Source organism: Zootermopsis nevadensis, unplaced genomic scaffold (assembly GCF_977971745.1).
Source record: "Zootermopsis nevadensis isolate Lab colony 2312 unplaced genomic scaffold, Znev_1.0 Znev_ptg000020l, whole genome shotgun sequence".
NCBI lineage: Eukaryota > Metazoa > Arthropoda > Insecta > Blattodea > Termopsidae > Zootermopsis > Zootermopsis nevadensis.
The window spans coordinates 16381848-16402756 of NW_028259152.1; the positions used below are offsets into that span (position 1 = coordinate 16381848).

Here is a 20909-nt window from a genome sequence, read left to right on the forward strand (position 1 = left end):
CTGGGGTTTGAACCCAGAAGGGAGTGAAGGCCTCTGCGACTTGTGGGAGATTACTTCAGCTGTAGCTTCCGTGATTCGGGGTTTGCGGGCCGTGCCCCTCCTGAATTATACCGTGGAATTTGCCTTACAACCGAGGAAAAGCACGGACAACCTCGGCTGGCCTGCTGAACATCAGTCCCCCTCGGTTGCCCTTGGGTGACCTCTGACAGCCCTCGTTCGGCACGAGTGCCTCCCGAGTTGCCGGACCGGCACACCACACCAGCTAACTTCGAGTCGAAGCTCTCAGTCAGTGCTCTGATGTGGTCGGAAATGAGCGGGACCCCCAAATCCTCGTGAATTTGCCTGTTACTAACGTACGTTAGTCCGTTTCTGACGGATAAGCCACTTCTCCTATTGGATAGGAGGCTGTGCGGGCTCCAGAGCCGGTCTGGACCCAGATGCTAGAGGAAAAATCCTCTGCCCGCGTCGGAGATCGAACCTCAGTCGTCCAGCCCGTAGCTAGTCACTGTACTGAACGTACAGAAGTGAATGAAGCCGATTGGCTGACGAGGGCACGTGACTAGTTGCGCAGAAGCTTAAGAAACTCGGCCCCCATCGGTCACGTCGATCAGCATAGCCAACGCCGCCCTGCTACGTACATTACACCACAATGAACGTTAAATATACGTAAAATATAATTCCTACGTAGCTGGTTTTTTTATCACTTGAAATAAGTTCATGTAATCTCCGCGTTTTATCCTACTTTCCATCCAACATAATTACGCAGTGGCTGACCCATAAAACATTTCTCTAAAAATAATCCAACCGAAGTTTGGCAAAAGATTCGTGGGACACCCTGCATATAGATTCTCAAAATCACTTCATCATATAAGACACAAAACAGAGATGTCAATGAAATTTACAAGGAATATGTACTATATTTTAATAAAAGTTTTGCTTGTCGTGTTTCTAATGTTTAACGAAATACAAGAAAAAGGAACGTTAAACACTGATCTGCAGTGTGTAACAGTCACTCACGCAACATGATCTGATGTCACGGGTCTTTTATATAAGGAAAGTCTGTGATAAGACGATTGTTTATTTTTACATAATTAACAAGTTACAGTTTTCGTCCCAGAGGGTATCAGATCTTAAAACAATTTCTCTGCCCATGCGCTGTGGTGTTTGCCCGACTTGTCTGTTCGTTTCTGCAAATCACTGTTTACTATGTCATTGACAGACGTAGTATCCCTCTGGCGGCCATCAGGTCACCTAATCGTTGAACCACGATGACACTGCCCCTGATATAATGGTGTCCTGCACTACAGGAGACTGAGTGGAATGTCGCTTGATATGTTTTTGGGAGTTCATTCACGATCTCTTCTTTATCTATGTAGTATATTCGAAGAAAACCACAATAAGTATGCAATAAACAATAAGTTTCTGTGATAATTTCGCTATCTTCATGGGTAAACCTTTAATGTTTTGTTGATTGTATTCCTGAAGATAAGAGAATTATCGCAGGACTTAGGTTAATGCACAGAATATTTTTATTGCTTTAATATAAATGTAAATATAAAAAGAAATTAGACGATGACAACTGAAATACAAGATCATGATTGTCTACAGGGTGTTCCCTCTTAAACGCAACCCAATAGTGACGAAAAAACTGTATAAAAGTGAAGCCATAAATACATCCACCCCCGTGTAACAATTTTTTCCACTCATACGTGACGTTGTTGCTAGGCCGCTGCTCACGAAAGTTGCGCCGAAGCTGTACAGATACGAACATCATGTATTCTCAAACATAACTCCGCATCAGAGTCGTTTACCGCTATTCGAGAATAATTTCTAGAAATGGACGTCATTAAAACAACAATACACCTACTGGTAACAACTTTAGGGACACAAGAAGTGTTTCGCTGTCGCAAGTGACCACTGAGCGACAAAACATCTGAAATTGCGTCCGTCCCACCTGCAAAAATTAAAAAAAAAATGCCATTGGTTCAGTCGGTTTGTACGTGAAGGCGTTAATGTGGATCAGTTACGGCTGCGTCTTAAATTGAACACACTGTATATAAGACAATCAATTCGTCCATTAAAATTAGTCACACTTAAAATCATCACAGTCCATTTCTCTGATATCTATCTCCTTCTCACTGTTTCAAATGGACATTTACAATATTCCCTACCAAAATTTCGTGAGCATTCCTTGATTCTCCTATTCTAGCGATACTGACAACTCAAAGTAGCCTCCTAGGTCTCACTAACAGTAGTTAACATGTAGTGGAAGGTCGTATAGTATCGGACAGTGCTTACTTTTCCGAAACGTCGCTAGTTAGTGACACTTGTCAGGTATCGGAGTCTAGCCTCTGTTCGTCACAGACGACAGTCCTAATTTGGAGTAAATCCGTTGAGCCGGTCAGCAGCTGCGAGTGAATCTTTCAATTTGTACAAATTTTGAGCTACATTATTTATTTTTGGTTCAAGAATCTAGATTCCTTGACGTCAATAAACTTAAAACATAGTATACCGTGCAATGTTGGTCCTTTGACGGGACCCAAATTTGTGCGCACGAAGCAATCTCTGTGCGCCTGAATTACCGACAGATATACGACGTACAGAATAACTGTCTACCATCGCTGCCGATAGATGTCTCGTCCACGCCAAACAGTTTAGATTCTTGAACCACTTTTTAAGTAAGAAAATCGAAAGTTAATATTAACATAGATAGGTTTTCTCTGAACGCGTTTGGTTAGTGATAAATTTAATGTGTTAAATTAGAATTAGTGATACGCCAGCGAAAAAGATTGAGAACCCCTGGTGTAGTTTGTAAAGTCTGCCCTAACTATGTCAAAATTAGATTAACAGGAAATGGCGTAGCAGTTAGAAACAGATACAAAATAGCGGTTTAAATTAGAATAAAACAATAATTAACATACCTGTATAAAAAGAAACAAATTAATGGATAGAGGAATACAAGATTGCTATAAGAGATGTTACACGGAAGAAAACATTGCTTCTTCAGTTTTAACTCGTCTTTTGAACTGTTTGTTATCAGTAGACTAGCAATTGTAGTGACAGATTTACAAATGGTCTCATTTCAACGAAGACCCTATTATCATTAATGGAAATATTAGCAGTGTTCAGAAATAATGTCTGTAATGTAACCACTTACACTTGTCCTCACCTCTGTGGTTAATAAGGGACTGGTACTGTGTGACGTCCAGAAACTATCAAATGTTTCGCAGAACTACCGCCAGTTTCCGGTGGCGCCATAAGACATTGCGTGTCTCAGACTGCGCGTGAAAGCATCTAGGTCGTCCAAGGATAACTTCCTAGAACATGCAGTGAATAGATACGTAACAATTTTTTATGACGAGTCAGTCATCCTTTGCGATGTGCCTGCAGACCGTCTTAAGCCAGGAATGTTTTCGTGAGCAGATACTTCCGCGAGTTGGAACAGAGCAAGAGGAAATGTTTCAAATGACGAGAGACGACTGGAATCAACGAAGACTTCCTCGCCATTGTGACTCAATTTCCCAACTACGATGTCAAGAAATTGGAAATTCAGGTTTGTTTAGCAATAAATATCTGCCAGAATAATAATACCTGCGCTACTAATTACAGGACATGCGACGTTCTTATCTTGTGTAGGTATCAAACAGAAAACAACCGATATGAACAGGAAGTGACGAATTCAGCCTTGGAGTCGCTTTGAAATTATGGGTTTCGCGTGTACAAGATATCTAGAAGGTTTTAATGGCGAAGGACATGCCTGAGCGATACTAAATTATACAGAACTTTCAATGGGGCAACATAACACATTTTGTTGTCGCATTAGGGATTCTATAAACACTTGTGAGCTTCATGAAGAGTCTCGTAATATCCTACGCATGTACATCGTGAATTCCTGTAAGGAGCTTCAGTAACAGAGAAGAGTAAGTTATAAAAACTCTTTCTCTGATTCAGGTTTGAAAAAAAACTTTATTATCCCGTCTGTTTTCAAAATACTAGTGTAGATCACAAGGAATATTTTATATTCTTTTATTTGTAGGTTATGTAACGATGCTTTCATTAATTCAAATTGCGCTGTGTCGAAAGATGAACTTCGTGAATGTGCATACATGTTAACTACTGTCAGTGTGGTGTTAGTGTAACCTGAGAGGCTACTTTGGGTTGTCAGTATCGCTAGAATAGTATAATCAAGGAATGAGCACGAGATTTTGGTCGGGAATATTGTAAATGTTATACGCATTGTTACCTTGGAGTAGATGTGGTCGTAGCGGTGATATCTGAGCTCTGGAGAGAACACGACACTTCACAAAAAAAGGACTTCCGAAAGTTATTCAAGGAAATAAACCCTTTTTCTTCATGAAATTCTTAAGGAATTCATACACGCACAATGTAGCACAATGCAGAGTTGCCGAATATTAAGCAGATGGTGTGTGGTACTGTTTGAAATTTATAACCACGCCATATTTTTACTGTTTCATTTCATAGCAGGGAAATGCAGTCCGGCATGTATGGACGAGACATCTGTCGGCAGCGTTGGCAGATAGCTATTGTGTACGTCGTATTTCTGTCGGTAATTCAGGCGCATAGTGACTGCTTCGTGCGTACAAATTTGGGTCCTGTCAAAGGATCTATGAAAAATTCGTGGAATGGAAAGCCCTTTTGCTCCTACAGGGGAATTCCGTACGCTGAGCCACCCATCGGTGACCTCAGATTTAAGGTTTGTAAGCTTTGTCTTTCCTCAGTTCCCTCTAAATAACCTTGAAAAATTCATCTTCACTTAATCGAACATGATACCGTCTGATTTTAATTTGAATATAAAGGGACGGAGATATTATAAGTATTATAGGAGATATTTCAATAAACTTCTAGCTAGATTCGCTAATTTACCAAGTATAAATGCTGATGTATACAATGGTTTAAGTTTTTTTTTAAAATGTCTTTATTTCATTCACTGAATGTATGTGCAAAATTTTGGGAGATTCTTTGTAAAGTTCGTAAAAAAATTAACTGCGAATACAGGTAGCCCTCGATTTACGCCGGGGATGTGTTCCTGAACGAACCAGCGTAAATTGAAACTCTTTTATAATGTAAATCAATTGGAAGTCGATGACATGCGTTCCCTGCACCCAAACATTGACGAGTAATATAATGGAATTGCATTTAAAGCTCTGAAATAAAATAAAGATAATTTAAAAAATATATATTTTATACACTTACAATCGGCGATGGCGTGATGAAGCGGTGTTAGTTCTCTGAGGAAGTCCCTGGTTTGAGGATCGTCATGTTTTTTTAGAGAAGGCGTGTAGTGATTTCTTCTTTATTTCTTTCAAAATTTAACGATAAGGCCTCATGGTTGCCATTACACTCCTCTTAAGAGCAAACTCGCGTATGTAAAAGTTTCCATTTCACAAACAATTTTATCGATTAATCGATCTCATTGAAGCAAATTCGCGTTAACGAAACAAACGTAATTGCAGAGATGACTGTATTTATAATTTTTATTCAAAATTAGCCATATAAGAATTACGATTTAGTATAAGAAACATTGTAAAAGCGTTATAAATAATAGTAATATATATTTTTCTTCTTCAATTTTTGATTTTATGGTTTCAAAATTGGCGTTATTCTGAATCGGCGAAAATCGAGGGCTACCTGTACATGAATATTATTAGTTTTTCAGTAAAGATTCGTATAACTGTCTTCACAATTCTAAGTATCTCTTGTTATCTGACGACTTGTACGCTTAAATATATCGTAATGGAATTCTGATGGTTGTAAAATTCTGCAGTCTAACACTGACTCTATGGAAAACTAATGTTTCGAAAATGGCGTGACTACTAATGCTGGTAAACTATGATTCCAAATTTCTCTCGTAAATCTATCAGCATTAATTTCAATAGAAGCTATGCAGTGTACTAATCTAACTTTGCTTATGGTAGTTTGTTAGGTTTTCTCGTATAAATGCTGCATTTTATTAATTAATGTAACAAACTACTTCTGAAAGTGTTTTTACTCAATTTTTTTATTATCTGCAGTCAAATAGCTTAAAAACAAATGGCGCTGCCTTCTAAGGACTAGTATGGAAATTGTGATTATTTTCTGGTATTTTTATCTAAAAACACACAATTCTTAAAACTCTTTATCCTTCTTCCAAGGTCTTTAAAATGTCATAGCTGTGAAGTCGTTTAGACATGTTATATCTTAACTACTGTATAAGACATCCATTTATCATGATGTGTATTTATGAAAATACGACCTGATATTATTACAATTATGTAAAAATATTTTTTTAATTACAGTCAATTTTTTAATCGTATTTTTATTTACCCGAGGCAACTCGCGCTCGTGGGGATCTGCATCGTCTCTCCTATCCTAGACATCGGCGGTATAATCGGAATGAAGACATCGAGCTTAAAACAGAAGTGTTTCGAATCTTTTTTACTAAAATTATATTAACCCACAAATAACTGGAAGTACACTGCCATCTTAATGATGATCCTCAAAATGGTTAATTAGAATTGGTCACGTGAGGGAGTATTGTAGAGGGAAGTCTGTTTACTAGTTTAAATATGAAAATATTTCAATAGCTTCAACAAGTAGAACATCGATAAACAGGAAATCACATTTATAAGATCCTCGTAATAAATAATCAGTTTCATTATTTCAGTACAGTTTTAATTTAAGAATTACCACGGCGAAGAACGTGTGAGTTCACTAGGATGTTTTAACAGATGTATAGACAGCCTCGTTACCTTGTTTTCCTTGTGCACAGGCTCCTCGGGGTCCTCGCCCCTGGTCAAAGACGCTCGACGCTCTAACAGACAGTCCCTTATGCATTCAGAATGATCTGGTTGTTCCTGTAGGCAGCGAGGACTGTCTGTACTTGAACGTGTACACCCCTGAACAGGTGAGCTTTCAATGAAGTGTGTTACTTAATAAACTCGGCAGGATTTAAGGTTCACACGGCGCCAGGTAAACTTGTAGAGGTTTACTGACTTTTCGGAGGTACTTTCTGCCTCCATCATCAGGGCGATAAGTCACTGTACAATCGAGAAGACAGCCATCTTCCGTTGGAACATTTGAAAATTTTAAGGACTCTCATTCGTCGCCTACCTGTGGCCGTGTTTCGATTGGTCGAATGTAAAAACTTTCTGAAAAAAAAATTGTATGGATATTTCTGAGAACAAATACGATTATTTGTAAGGAAATCAACCACACGGAATTTATGGGCTCAGGGACCTCCATTTTCGTGGCCGTACGTGACTTACCGCTAATTTTAGAGATATCGGGGGAATATTCGCTAAAACACATGGGACCCCTGCCTCGGTCCCTAACTGGCTGGTTAAAGGTAACACTTTGCTTTCTTCTCACGCTTATAGTCGGCGCAGTAGTTTTTTGTCGGTGGAATTTTCAAGGTCAAGGCTAGGAGCGAGTCTCTTTTGCTGACTGCACCGAGGAGCGAGTCTCGGACTGAACTCCCAAACAAAAGAAATGCACTGACCGTGCCACCTCAGGTACACGGAGTAGGCCCGTCCGCCAGCTCCGCTAGCTTGGAATTTTAAAGGGGAAGGTTAGGAGCGAGTCTCGGACTGAACGCCCAAACAAAAGAAATGCACTGACCGTGCCACCTCAGGTACACGGAGTAGGCCCGTCCGCCAGCTTCTCCACCGGCCAAAACTACTACGCCGACTATACAATTGACGATGGTGACCCATAAATATTGTTATTTATTTTTTTAATTGATGCTGAAGTTTCGTTCATGAATAAAACAGTGAAGTCCACCCCCGAACGTAACATGCACTCATTTGTGGATCCTAAATGAAGTGTCTCTTTGCAGTCATCTGACAGCAAATCGAAACATCCGGTGATTGTGTACATCCACGGAGGGAAATTCAGTGTTGGCTCTGGTGTGAGCTTCATAAGTGGACCGTGGTACCTAATGGACAGAGCGATTGTACTGGTCACAATTAATTATCGCCTTGGAGTCATGGGTTAAGTATATCGCTACGCCATTCTGATTAAAGCTACCCGTCGCTAACCACGGACTCAAAATATCAAGCCTTTCCAGACACCCATTCTATATTTCATGTTTTCAGTGGTTCGTGCCTGAGTAGATCACCTTTGCTTTTGTAACAGTAGTCTAAACCTAAGTTAAGTTTGTCCCGCTATACGCCATGTAAGCGCTTGGGAGGAGTGGAGGTATAGCTCCTCTCTTCCTTGACCTCGGCACTAGATGGGGGTGAGAGGTCAGCATCACGCCCCGGCCGGCAGACAATAGAACTACGTCGAATCAGTTCAAATCAGTCGGCATTTTTACAATCCGTTTTAAGTGTTACTTAGAATTCCTCCCATCTGCCTCTTGATATCAAAAAGACAACCTTCCAGGACTCTTCTACGCCCTAATTTTCGTAGTCACGTAGTTTCCAAATTCGTAACATAAATTTATTGTTTAGAAACATGGTGAAGTCAGTAACACAGTCATATCTGTTAATTTCCGACACTTAAAGAGAACCAACCACCTGAAGATGACTAATTAAGGTCGAAACATGTAGTGGACCCTTAACGTAACCTGACAGCAAATTTGCCCCATCTGCTCGAAACACAGAGTGGAAAAGGTGGATTCCCTGCTCGCCTGAGACGAGTTGATTTTCGATGAAGCCATTTGTATCGATGGTATCATTTTTATGCATGAAATTAGGTACTCAAATATAAACAATTAAGTTATTATTTGTTATTAAGGGTTTACTGAAATTCATTGGGGACAAACGGTCCCATGAGTTTTCAGAATTTCATACAAAATTTTAAAAAAAAACGGAAGTATTTATTACCAAGAATGTAATTTTAATTCATTATATGTCTATTTGTCGGATACGTGTTGATTATTTTAAAAAAAAATATTTTTGTTAATGTTATTTAATTTTATAAACATTCAGTTACAAAAATAAACTACGCTTTCAAAATGTGATCTTGAAATTTATATGTTGAAATCTTTCCTAATTCATTAACGTAAATTAGTACAACTCTTGATCTGATCTTTTGGGTCGTAACCCCCTGTAGATTGATGTTAACGTTTCGAAGAAACTTCTCAACTTTATCTTCAGGGCCAATTGACATCTTCTTCTCAGATGATTCAGCTGCTGATGAATAAGGCAACAACGTGGCCGAGTGTTCAGTCACAAACATGGCTTGTGCCCTATTTTGGAAATCAGAACCCAATATTAACAAGCACTTTTTAAATTTATTATTTATTTCAATGTTGTGACTTGCGTTGTTTTGAATTCTTTACTGTGTTTTCAAAAATTGTCGACTGTTTTATTAACTATCGTTTACATTTTAATGTCTCTTCATTTTGATTTCTGACTAAATCACATATTTTTTGTGGGATTTCTCAGTATCTCGAACTAATTCTTACAGGGTGATTTAAAATAGGTCATGACCACTTCCGTTAATATTCTTCTTCTTCTCTACCATCGTCATACAGGATTCTATTTTGTTTTCTCGGTTAAGTAAGAACAAACAATCTAATGCCATTTTTAGTGTAGGAAATAATTTCTGCGGTATGTGTTTAATATTCTCCCTGATTTAAACCTCTAAAACAACCCAAAGTCTCATAATGATTGTTCTGCAGGATTTCTGAGTACTGGAGACGATGAGGCACCAGGTAATTACGGAATGAAAGATCAGGTGGCGGCATTGCGATGGGTTCAACAGAACATCCAAGAATTTGGCGGTGACTCAGAGAGAGTGACGGTTCAAGGCCAAAGCGCTGGAAGCAAATCCATACATTCCCATATGTTCTCAGCGTTAAGTAGAGGTTCGTACGAGCGTATCGAAGTTCCCGAAGATCAGGACGTAGCTTAATGAAGTCTTGGCCCCACAAGAAGTTTCACCCCTTTTATCCCACCTAACATCAGCCATAATAAAATCAGACACGCTCGCATGTCCGTCTTTAGAAATTTAAATTTCCTTTCGGATAACTTTGGAGTCAGCAAAGTCAAGAATTTCCCTACTCATATAAGCTTAAGTGTTCATTGCCGTGTTTACAAAATCCCGACATTGGAATCTATCAAGAGACAGTTTTAACTAACGCGTAATTCCGCAGAATTTAAACTTCTAGTTACGAGGTGCGATCGGAAAGTTTCAAGACTGTGTCAATAGAGGGCGAACCGGATGTAGTACGAGATTCTGCCGCTAGGGGGTGCGGCCTACATTCATAGTGAATCAGTGTGCCAGCCGGCATCATCGAATTAGCATTTGTTTCTTAGTTACGGGCGTTTCGGTAGTGCATTACACCGACCCTCCTGCGATTTCGGAATGGCGTGTGCATCAAATTTTGCCAAAGACTCGCCAAAACGGCTACGGAAACCTATGAAATGCTAAAGCAAGCATTTGGGGAGTCCGCAAACTTTTGTGTGGCATTCACGTTTTAAAAATGGCCGAACCTCTGTCGATGATGACGAGCGTTCTGGACGACCATCTTCGAGCACAACGCCCGAAAATGTTACGAAGATTCGGCAGGCCATTCACGAAGATCGACGTCGTACCATCAACGACTTGTGCGACATTGTTGGGATAGGCTATGGGACCTGTCAGCTGATTCTAAAGGAAGAACTCCACATGCGACGCATCCTGTCTGAGGACCAGAAGCAGAATCGACTTGACTTCTCGTTTGTCAGGAGCTGAAAGATCTTGCAAGAACCGACCCCAACTTCTTTTCTAAGCTCCGTGTGACTTCTTCCTCTTCCCAAAGATGAAAATTCAGCTAAAGGGAAGGAGATTTGAGACGATAGAAGAGATTCAGGCAGAATCGCAGATGGTGTTTGACAGGCTGACAAAGAAAGATTTCCAGGGATGCTTCCAGGCTTGGCAGCGGCGCTGGGATTGTTGTGTTCACTCCCAGGGGAACTACTTCGAGGGTGATGGATGAATTTAATATCTGAGATAAGTGTACGGGTTTTTATACGCGCAGTCTTGACACTTTCCGATCGCACCTCGTATTTCCTGTTCTCCAACTGCTCTTTCTTTGAGAATTTCTGAGAAAAATTTATATGAATTTTTAATTTTCCAGTGCGTCCTTTGTTTACCTTAATTTTGTATCCAAAGAGGTCGGAAATGTAACAAGGTTTTGTTGGAGAAGGAATGTCATGAAAATGAGAGTTGCAAACACAACAGCTCAGAGCTGATAAATGTCTTTTTCAGGTTTGTTTCATGGAGCTATAGGTCAGAGCGGTTCGGCGTTTATGCCTTGGGTATTCCCCCCCGCGGATCCGCTGACTAAAGCAAAGAGTCAAGCCGAAAACGTGGGATGCCCTACCGGAAATTCGACTGACTTGGTTCGGTGTCTTCGTGAGACTGAAGCGAGATATCTCGTGATGAAGGAGGTACGCTAGAGTAGTGTTTATAAAGAAATGCAAACTCTTACGTGGCCTGGGGGATATGTGACTGTCACACTTGAAACAGTGGTTAAATATTAAATAACCTCTCAATCATTAATGAACTTTAAAACTAAACTGAAGTGTAGGCTTTGACGTTTTCTCGGCGATGAATCCGAAGATGGCTGTCTTCTAGATTGTAGCGCCGTGTAGTATGGTAGAACCTTTACTAAAGTTTTACTTATCGCCTTGATGATGGAGGCAGTAAGGACCTCTGAAACGTCGATAAACTTATACACGACGCAACAACCCAGAAGACGGCCATCTCTATCTATAAAAATAATTCTAACAGTTGTTTTATATTATTTTCTCAAATTTTAAACTTGGGTGAGGTTGACCTTGAGAATTGAACGTGTATAAACATATTTTCCGCCAAGTGTAACTTGTATGTCAGGTTGATAGTTGGCAGCCTGTGTTGGAAACAAAGACCGCATCGAACCCAGAGCCTTTCCTTACGGATTCTCCTCTAAAGCTGGTGCAGACTGGAGACTTTTACAAAGTACCTTGGATGATGGGTAGTACATCTGAAGACGGAGCCTTTTTCGGAGCAGGTGAGTCAATTGTTTTTACGTGAAATGCCCAGAACTTCATGCTGGAGACTTGTTGAACAGTCCAAGTACTTATGGAATTAGATTAAAACTAGATTAAATTGTCTCGTAAATTAAGTAATTTTTAATAAATGTTAAGTGGAACACTTGCTAATAAGTGGCGAAAAAGAAATTAATTTTAAACTTATAAATTACCACTCGGTTAAGGAATTCTATACTACAGTATCCCATCTAAAGAAATATAGATTAAAATCCACAAGACTGTCATTTTAGATTTTGTTTTAAACAGACGGAAACAGAGCTATTACGATGAAATCAAGGGTATAATGAACAGATTTTATATCAATATTTTAATATTTTCCGTCAAATCACAATTTTTAATAAGATAATAAAATATAAAATATTTAAAATATCATTTCACGTTCCGCATCGATGCGGAACGTGAAATGATATTTTAAATATTTTATATTTTATTATCTTATTAAAAATTGTGATTTGACGGAAAATATTAAAATATTAACCTAATTCACAATATGACTCAAATATACTACCTTAAGATTTTATATCAATTTTTCTGTTCTGATATCGACAGCCTTGATAACTGACAACTCCAAATTGAAGGAATTCAATGAACATATGGATGTTGATGGGCCGAAAGAATTTTTCTTGGATCTAAGTTTAAATGAAAGTCTTATTCCGGAAACCTGGAATCGAATACGCGACTTCTATTTTGCAGACAAGAACACTGCTCATCCAAAAGAACTTATTAAGGTAAGATAGACACGTATGCCAGATATGCTCAGTGTTTCTATGAGTTCAAGGATAAAACTAACTACCAAGTACAAATATCATTATCTGCCACAGTTTTACATAATATGCTCAAAATACCAAAACGCACATACATGTTTTAAAGATAAAGTTAGTTGTACAGTGACGATATTTGGCGATACGTAACCCGGCAACCAACGCAATTTTCCTCACTGAAAAAGATGTACTGAATAGTTTTTAAATACAGTGATAAATTATGATTATGCCGTATGAAACACTTACTGGAATCCCTAATTTAATATCTTTGTGTGTTAATTTGAACGTAAATCAATACGATGGGTAGTGAAATTTTCTATTGAAAATACAAGGATAGAAAAGGCGAATTCTTTTCTTAAAACTTTAGTCGGAAAATGTAGCCGTCCACTACAAATACTTATCCAAATAATCATAGTTCATATGCATTAAAAATCGATGTCTTGCACGTTGCTTATTCACGAAGTTTTCTAATATCAATATTCAAACAAGCATAGAAAAATATAAAGATTTTTTTTTTATTTTTACCATTAGGAGGACAAAATATGTGACATATAATGTTCAAAACGCTTGGTCTTAAAGAATTTTATTTTGGGAACGTACGAGTTGCGATCGGAAAGTTTCAAGATTGTGTCAATAGAGGGCGAACCGGATGTAGTACGAGATTCTGCCGCTAGGGGGTGCGGCCTACATTCATAGTGAATCAGTGTGCCAGCCGGCATCATCGAATTAGCATTTGTTTCTTAGTTACGGGCGTTTTGGTAGTGCATTACACCGACCCTCCTGCGATTTCGGAATGGCGTGTGCATCAAATTTTGCCAAAGACTCGCCAAAACGGCTACGGAAACCTATGAAATGCTAAAGCAAGCATTTGGGGAGTCCGCAATGGGTCGTGCACAAACTTTTGTGTGGCATTCACGTTTTAAAAATGGCCGAACCTCTGTCGATGATCTTCGAGCACAACGCCCGAAAATGTTACGAAGATTCGGCAGGCCATTCACGAAGATCGACGTCGTACCATCAACGAGTTGTGCGACATTGTTGGGATAGGCTATGGGACCTGTCAGCTGATTCTAAAGGAAGAACTCCACATGCGACGCATCCTGTCTGAGGACCAGAAGCAGAATCGACTTCTCGTTTGTCAGGAGCTCAAAGATCTTGCAAGAACCGACCCCAACTTCCTTTCTAAGGTTTCCTCTTCCCAAAGATGAAAATTCAGCTAAAGGGAAGGAGATTTGAGACGATAGAAGAGATTCAGGCAGAATCGCAGATGGTGCTTGACAGGCTGACAAAGAAAGATTTCCAGGGATGCTTCCAGGCTTGGCAGCGGCGCTGGGATCGTTGTGTTCACTCCCAGGGGAACTACTTCGAGGGTGATGAATGAATTTAATACCTGAGATAAGTGTACGGGATTTTATAGGCGCAGTCTTGAAACTTTCCGATCGCACCTCGTATGTAAACGATGTATCTAAAATCACTTCTACCTGACCACATATTTACGATATTAAATATAAGCATGTAAATTACGTAGGTTTATCTGTTCCTTCACAGCTATACACTGACCGGTATGTAGTCCATGCAGTCCACAAAGCGGCCGAACTTCATACTAAAGCAGGCCACCATCCGATATATCGATACAACTTTGCATATCGCGGCCAATACTCATATGCAAATCTGGTCGAATTTATGATCATCAGCATGGACCTGGGTGAGTTCTTGCATTAAATTTTCCAAAATATATCATTTAAGACCGGTCAATGTCATTAAACTAACTCAATCTTGAGATGGTAAAGTTTGCGTCATATTTTGATATAATAAAGATATATTTTAAATCTTGTCCGTCTAATCACAATAAATTCTTATTAAATATTAAAATATTACAATAATTAACATTTTAAATATTAAATAATTTAAAATGTTAATTATTGTAATATTTTAATATTTAATAAGAATTTATTGTGATTAGACGGACAAGATTTAAAATATTACAATAATTAACATTTTAAATTATTTAATATTTTAATATTTAATAAGAATTTATTGTGATTAGACGGACAAGATTTAAAATATTACAATAATTAACATTTTAAATTATTTAATATTTAAAATATCAAATGTTTCGATAAAGGAACATCATTTGATATTTTAAATATTAAATAATTTAAAATGTTAATTATAGTAATATTTTAATATTTAATAAGAATTTATTGTGATTAGACGGACAAGATTTAAAATATTACAATAATTAACATTTTAAATTGTTTAATATTTAAAATATCAAATGTTTCGATAAAGGAACATCATTTGATATTTTAAATATTAAATAATTTAAAATGTTAATTATAGTAATATTTTAATATTTAATAACAATTTATTGTGATTAGACGGACAAGATTTAAAATATTACAATAATTAACATTTTAAATTATTTAATATTTAAAATATCAAATGTTTCGATAAAGGAACATCATTTAATATTTTAAATATTAAATAATTTAAAATGTTAATTATAGTAATATTTTAATATTTAATAAGAATTTATTGTGATTAGACGGACAAGATTTAAAAAATATATATAACTCAATCTTGTTGAGATGAGTCCTTTGGAGTTCGTTTTCTAAGAGAAAAATAGTTATAAAACAATATCATGAATGTGTAATCCTTACCATTCTGCGTAGAATTTATACATACAATTTTTGCATGTTGACATTCTGAATGCTTGAATCCGGTCATAATAAGTCCGATGAAGACACTGACAATCTTAAACAGACCTACAAATGTAAGTTTAACCTCTGTATTGCTCCCTTCGCAATGTTAGTGTCACTAGAAATGTTATGCTCATTTATTTGTTTTCCAGATGCTAATTATTGAGATGATTTGCATAATTTCAGGTAAATAAATTTGGTAAAAACACACGTACTCTTTCTTACTAAAACATAATGAGTCGTAACGTTACTCATAAGGAATACCCAAGAATGGTAGTATCACTGAGATACAAACTAAATATCTTTGTACACGTTGATCGAAAGGACACGCAATCGATTCTTCACACATGTTATAGTTGTCAAAATATATTTAAATCGGAGAACAGTAAACAATATATTAAGTGTTAGAAATCTCCACGGCGTACAAATTTTGACTGATATCGTCTAAGGGCGACCGGAACAGTTTCTGTCCTGCACGCTCCCTGCGTCACGCTGGCCTTGTAATCCTGGGGTCTCGGGTTCGATTCCCGGCGGTGCCCGAATTTATAACTTGTGTTGGGCAAGGCCGTGGTCTAGGCAACACGGAGTTTTCCTCCGTGGCATCCCAACAATTACTCCATTCACACACAGAAGAAGGCAATGGCAAACCACTTCTGGATCATCTGCCAAGAACGTATATGAACAGGTCCCAGTCCGAGAAGAGAAAAGGATGGAAGGATTCTGTTCATATGGACCTGTCGTCAGACAGAACACTAAATAATAATAAGATGAGGTGGTCTAGCGGTTAGAACGCTGGCCTTGTAATCCTGGGGTCTCGGGTTCGATTGCCGGCGATGCCCGAATTTATAACTTGTGTTGGGCAAGGCCGTGGTCTAGGCAACACAGAGTTTTCCTCTGTGGCATCCCAACAATTACTCCATTCACACACAGAAGAAGGCAATGGCAAACCACTTCTGGATCATCTGCCAAGAACGTATATGAACAGGTCCCAGTCCGAGAAAAGGATGGAAGGATCCTGTTCATATGGACCTGTCGTCAGACAGAACACTAAATAAATAATAAATAAATATGTAGTTTGCTGTGACGTATGTTACAGGCGTGGTTCATCAGGACGACCTCATCTATTTGATTCCGTTGCCAATCTTTAATTTGTGGCTTCCTGGCCATCCGGATCTTCACGTCATAGATACCATGGTCACGCTCTGCGTAAATTTTGCTACTTATGGGTAAGTTTTTATATTGAATTATTAAATCAGGCGCATTACGATTATAGGCTATGTACAACCATTTTCTGTATGGGCACTTTCATGATGCCGAGGCATTATTCTGGGTAGTCTTTTAGGTGGTTACCGACGTTTCGGAATCACCAAGGCTACAACCCACAAAACTGTAATCGACAGTTTCACCACCGTGAGAATCCCAAAATTTGTAGTTTCATCGTGTTTGTGTCTCTTCGTTAATTTATATTGAAAGAAGTACATAATATCCGAAATTTCATTTCCGCAATCACAAGACTCAGTTGACATCATTCAACACCCTTATAACGTGTTTTTTCTGATATTTTTAATATTATATTCCCATCTGTATGTAAGGTTAGGTTACATATCTGCAATTTTCATGAAAATATTATATTCTCCATTCATTCTACATGTCCTGTCCAAATATTAATCCTTGATTTAACTATTATGGGCTTTAATGAGTTCCCTTAACTCTCATTTTCGTATAAGCTCCACAACTGACCGAGAATATTTGCATAATGCCCTTAAAATATCGCTATAGGCTCCTCTCGTGTCAATTACTAAATGTAGTCGGAAGTGTTAAATGTTATCGAAGCACAGATACGGAATTACCAAGCCACGAGACGCCTTTATTCAAGACTGAGAATGAAATTTCGTTTCAGGAACCCCACTCCTTCCGGAGAAAACAGTACAGTGACATGGCAGCCAATTACTAACGGAAAACATTCCTATTTGAATATCGGCCACGACATGTCACAGAGTGCCGGTTGGTATGGCATCCGACCTGTGAAGCTCAAGATGGAGGAATATTTGTATAAGGACCGCATGGAATTCTGGGATTCGCTCCCCCTTGTGGAAAATGTGTGAAATTCTAGACGACGAGAGCTAAGTCACGCGATTGGGCGTGTATTATTCTCTGCTGGTCACTTTGCACAATCACCTTTTTTTTGTGAGTGTTCACGCGAAACGTTTTAAGTGCACCGAAAATTTATCCGTCGTTAAATTGCAAACTTTAAAGGCTCCGCCCTCCCATCGCTTGGTTGTTAGGTTTGCTGCCCTGCCAGTTCTGCGCCATCTTCGCTCAACTATGCTCTGCTGTTCGTGGTGAACACACAATCTAAATTTCATAAATGCACAGTAAAACCTCTGCTAACCGATCCTCGATTATCCGATTCCCGTATTAACAGACCGAATTTCAACCAAATCTGTTGAGATTGGTTTCAACCGTCAGTAAAGCGAGATCCGTGCGGTACGAGCGACAGTTCATTAATCTAACCTCAAACCCAGGTTTTGCTGATTATTATTAACACTTCATGGACGAGGGCAGACTACAGACATTTAAGAACAGTTTCAAAGAATAGAATAGTAAAGTAACTTAGAGCCTAAAAGAGGTCCTGGAAGTAACTATAACCTGTTACTTCTTATGTCCACAATTATAGATTTGGAGCTTGCGTCTTATTTAATAAATTTACCAAAAGCTCGACATCGGAGCAATTACGAATCGATTGAATAAAAATTTACTTGGATATTATCCATCGTCTAGTAATAAAACGTAAAAAACGTAAAACGACGTTTCGGAGATGGGACTCTATCTCCGTCTTCAGGTTCCTACTCAGTTGGGCCCACTAGATAGAGCTAATCCCTATCTCCGGATACGTTTTATATTTACTAGACGATGGATAATATCCAAGAAAATTTTTATTCAATTGACTCTTCACCATCGTCAAGAAGTTTTAGATTTGAATTACGAATCGGTTTTAGAAGGTTTTTAAAAATTCATGATTCAGGTTCATGTTTAGGCTTAGCAAAATTATTCCTTTCGGTTTGGTTAAATGCCCTAAAAATGTGGGGAATATTTTGACTGTAGTGATTTTTAATTTGTGTGAATGTTAAGGATATGACAACAGGAACAAAAGTAAGTAAAGTCTCTGACGTAACCTATATGAGATTTAAACCAGTATCTTAACCATCTAGTGATATTTACACAAAATGCATTTTATAGGATGTGCATTGAAATACGCAAAATCGTAAAGAACTCATTTGGAATCCAGTCTGCAATACTTAAAATTTGTTTCCTTAATTTAATACGTTGAGTCGAATTAAAGAAAGCTTATTTTCCCGAATTTTTAAGCCACTTATCACAGGAGAATATAGATGTTTCTTATACTGAAATTTATAACTAAGAAGCAAATGTTTCTCGTAAGGAATGCTGACAACCCAATTTTAGTTTATTTGGGGCTCATATCTAATTATAACCCAACTGAACACCACATGGGCTTGTTGTTTGTATAACCTGTCTGTTCAGAGTCAATATTATTACTCGGAAGTTGGAAGCCGTGTCATGCTTATGTTTCCTATCCTGTAAACTGCGTGCAGTTCCGACTGCGCGTAGATTCTTGGAGACGTAGGCAAAATACGACATACGACTCAGAATTGCAACGCGAAAGAAATCCAGTGTTCAGATATTAACTTAATGTTAGAAGCGTGGTTTGTACAGTCCAATCAGTAAAATATATTAGGCTACAATGGGGTGAGAGATAAAATTATTTAATACAGAATTTAGGTCTGAAAACTTTTTGGGAAATAACATTATACAGGAGCGTTACTTGAATTGGGTTTTAAAAGTTTATAATTCTGCCATTACACAACACAGACGTATCCTTTTTCTCTTGTCTTAATGTAACACTACATATTTCGGGCTGATTAGCTTATATTCAGGCACTCCTTTTGCGTTTTACATGCTGTTATGCTTTTGCAGTTTTGGGTCGCTTTTAATCACGTCTGTTTTTTTTCCTTTCGAATTAAAGTTAAAAAGTTAAGCTTTCTCTTTAGAATGTTCCACTATTGGGTATGGGTTAATTAGTTACGTCTATGTCAAGTTATATGTCTGTATTAAGATGGCTCATTTGATAAAAATATCCTTTTGAGTTTAACATTTAAATGTTATAAATAAAATTAATTAATTAAAATTAATTATATGTCTGTATTAAGATGGCTCATTTGATAAAAATATCCTTTTGAGTTTAACATTTAAATGTTATAAATAAAATAAATTAATTAAAATTAATTATATGTCTGTATTAAGATGGCTCATTTGATAAAAATATCCTTTTGAGTTTAACATTTAAATGTTATAAATAAAATTAATTAATTAAAATTAATTATATGTCTGTATTAAGATGGCTCATTTGATAAAAAGAGCCTTTTGAGTTTAACATTTAAATGTTATAAATAAAATTAATTAATTAAAATTAATTATATGTCTGTATTAAGATGACTCATTTGATAAAAGATCGTTTTGAGTTTAACATTTAAATGTTATAAATAAAATTAATTAATTAAAATTATTTATATGTCTGTATTAAGATGGCTCATTTGATAAAAAGATCCTTTTGAGTTTAACATTTAAATGTTATAAATAAAATTAATTAATTAAAATTAATTATATGTCTGTATTAAGATGGCTCATTTGATAAAAAGATCCTTTTGAGTTTAACATTTAAATGTTATAAATAAAATTAATTAATTAAAATTAATTATATGTCTGTATTAAGATGGCTCATTTGATAAAAGATCGTTTTGATTTTAATATTTAAATGTGTTATAAATAAAATTAAAATGTGTTAGAACCTATTTTGGCATTACGATTAGAAAGAGTTGAATCGGGAAATATGTCCCTAAACTCATTTTTGTAGGTTAAGTCAGAACGAGATGCGATCCTATAAATCGATTATTGAAAGAAAGAGACGGACTATTGCGAGCAGGTTATAACATGGCGTGACTTGAGTGGGCTCTTTTATATGCTGTGTGTTTTTAATCAAATTAAAATGTATTCGAATTTCAACCATCAATAAATATTTCAATATGGGTTATATCGCTTTTCGATTACTCGTGTGCATATCGATTCGGCAGCGATATAACTATGAAACAGTAGCACAGGTCAGTGATATGACAAAAACGCATGAACTGCGATAATTACACTTCGTGAATAATCTATTATCGCGTACGGACGCATTTGAATGAGGAATGTCTTGGAACACCGGTTGGTCCATTTCTAACCTTCAAGACAACAATGGTTAGGGCGTGGTCACAATGGCTTGAATAACATCTGTTCTTTTTTAGTTTTCCTTAAGAATCAGCTGCTTTAAAGCGTGTGGAGCTTATAGATTGTACGTAAAAATTATTAAT

The 20909-nt window shown here is 37.3% G+C and overlaps 1 protein-coding gene and 1 long non-coding RNA gene across 3 annotated transcripts; one reads left to right on the forward strand and one right to left on the reverse strand.

Annotated features, from left to right (window-relative positions):
* Positions 1-1060: 1060 nt before the first annotated feature.
* On the reverse strand, positions 1061-4489 carry LOC110829700 (uncharacterized). Of its 2 annotated transcripts, XR_015535970.1 has the most exons (3): positions 4244-4489; positions 3158-3317; positions 1061-1368 (listed from the first exon to the last, which is right to left on the reverse strand). It is a non-coding gene; the product is annotated as an uncharacterized LOC110829700 (long non-coding RNA). The 2 variants fall into 2 exon arrangements; XR_015535971.1 differs by lacking the exon at positions 4244-4489 and having other exon boundaries at positions 3170-3327.
* Positions 3401-20593, forward strand: LOC110829694 (juvenile hormone esterase-like). The gene is made up of 11 exons (XM_022063688.2): positions 3401-3553; positions 4483-4714; positions 6770-6904; positions 7835-7988; positions 9626-9811; positions 11197-11378; positions 11824-11980; positions 12570-12748; positions 14330-14486; positions 16580-16709; positions 17384-20593. The coding sequence occupies exons 1-11, from the start codon at positions 3531-3533 to the stop codon at positions 17586-17588; spliced, it is 1740 nt and encodes a 579-aa protein (XP_021919380.2). The 5' UTR covers positions 3401-3530; the 3' UTR covers positions 17589-20593.
* The last annotated feature ends 316 nt before the right edge of the window (positions 20594-20909 follow it).

Coding starts and splice junctions, on each gene's coding strand:
- LOC110829694 (XM_022063688.2), top strand. CDS start 3,531: ATGTCAAGAAATTGGAAATTCAG. Junction 11,981..12,569: donor CGGAGCCTTTTTCGGAGCAG/GTGAGTCAATTG, acceptor TGATATCGACAG/CCTTGATAACTGACAACTCC. Junction 16,710..17,383: donor GTAAATTTTGCTACTTATGG/GTAAGTTTTTAT, acceptor ATTTCGTTTCAG/GAACCCCACTCCTTCCGGAG.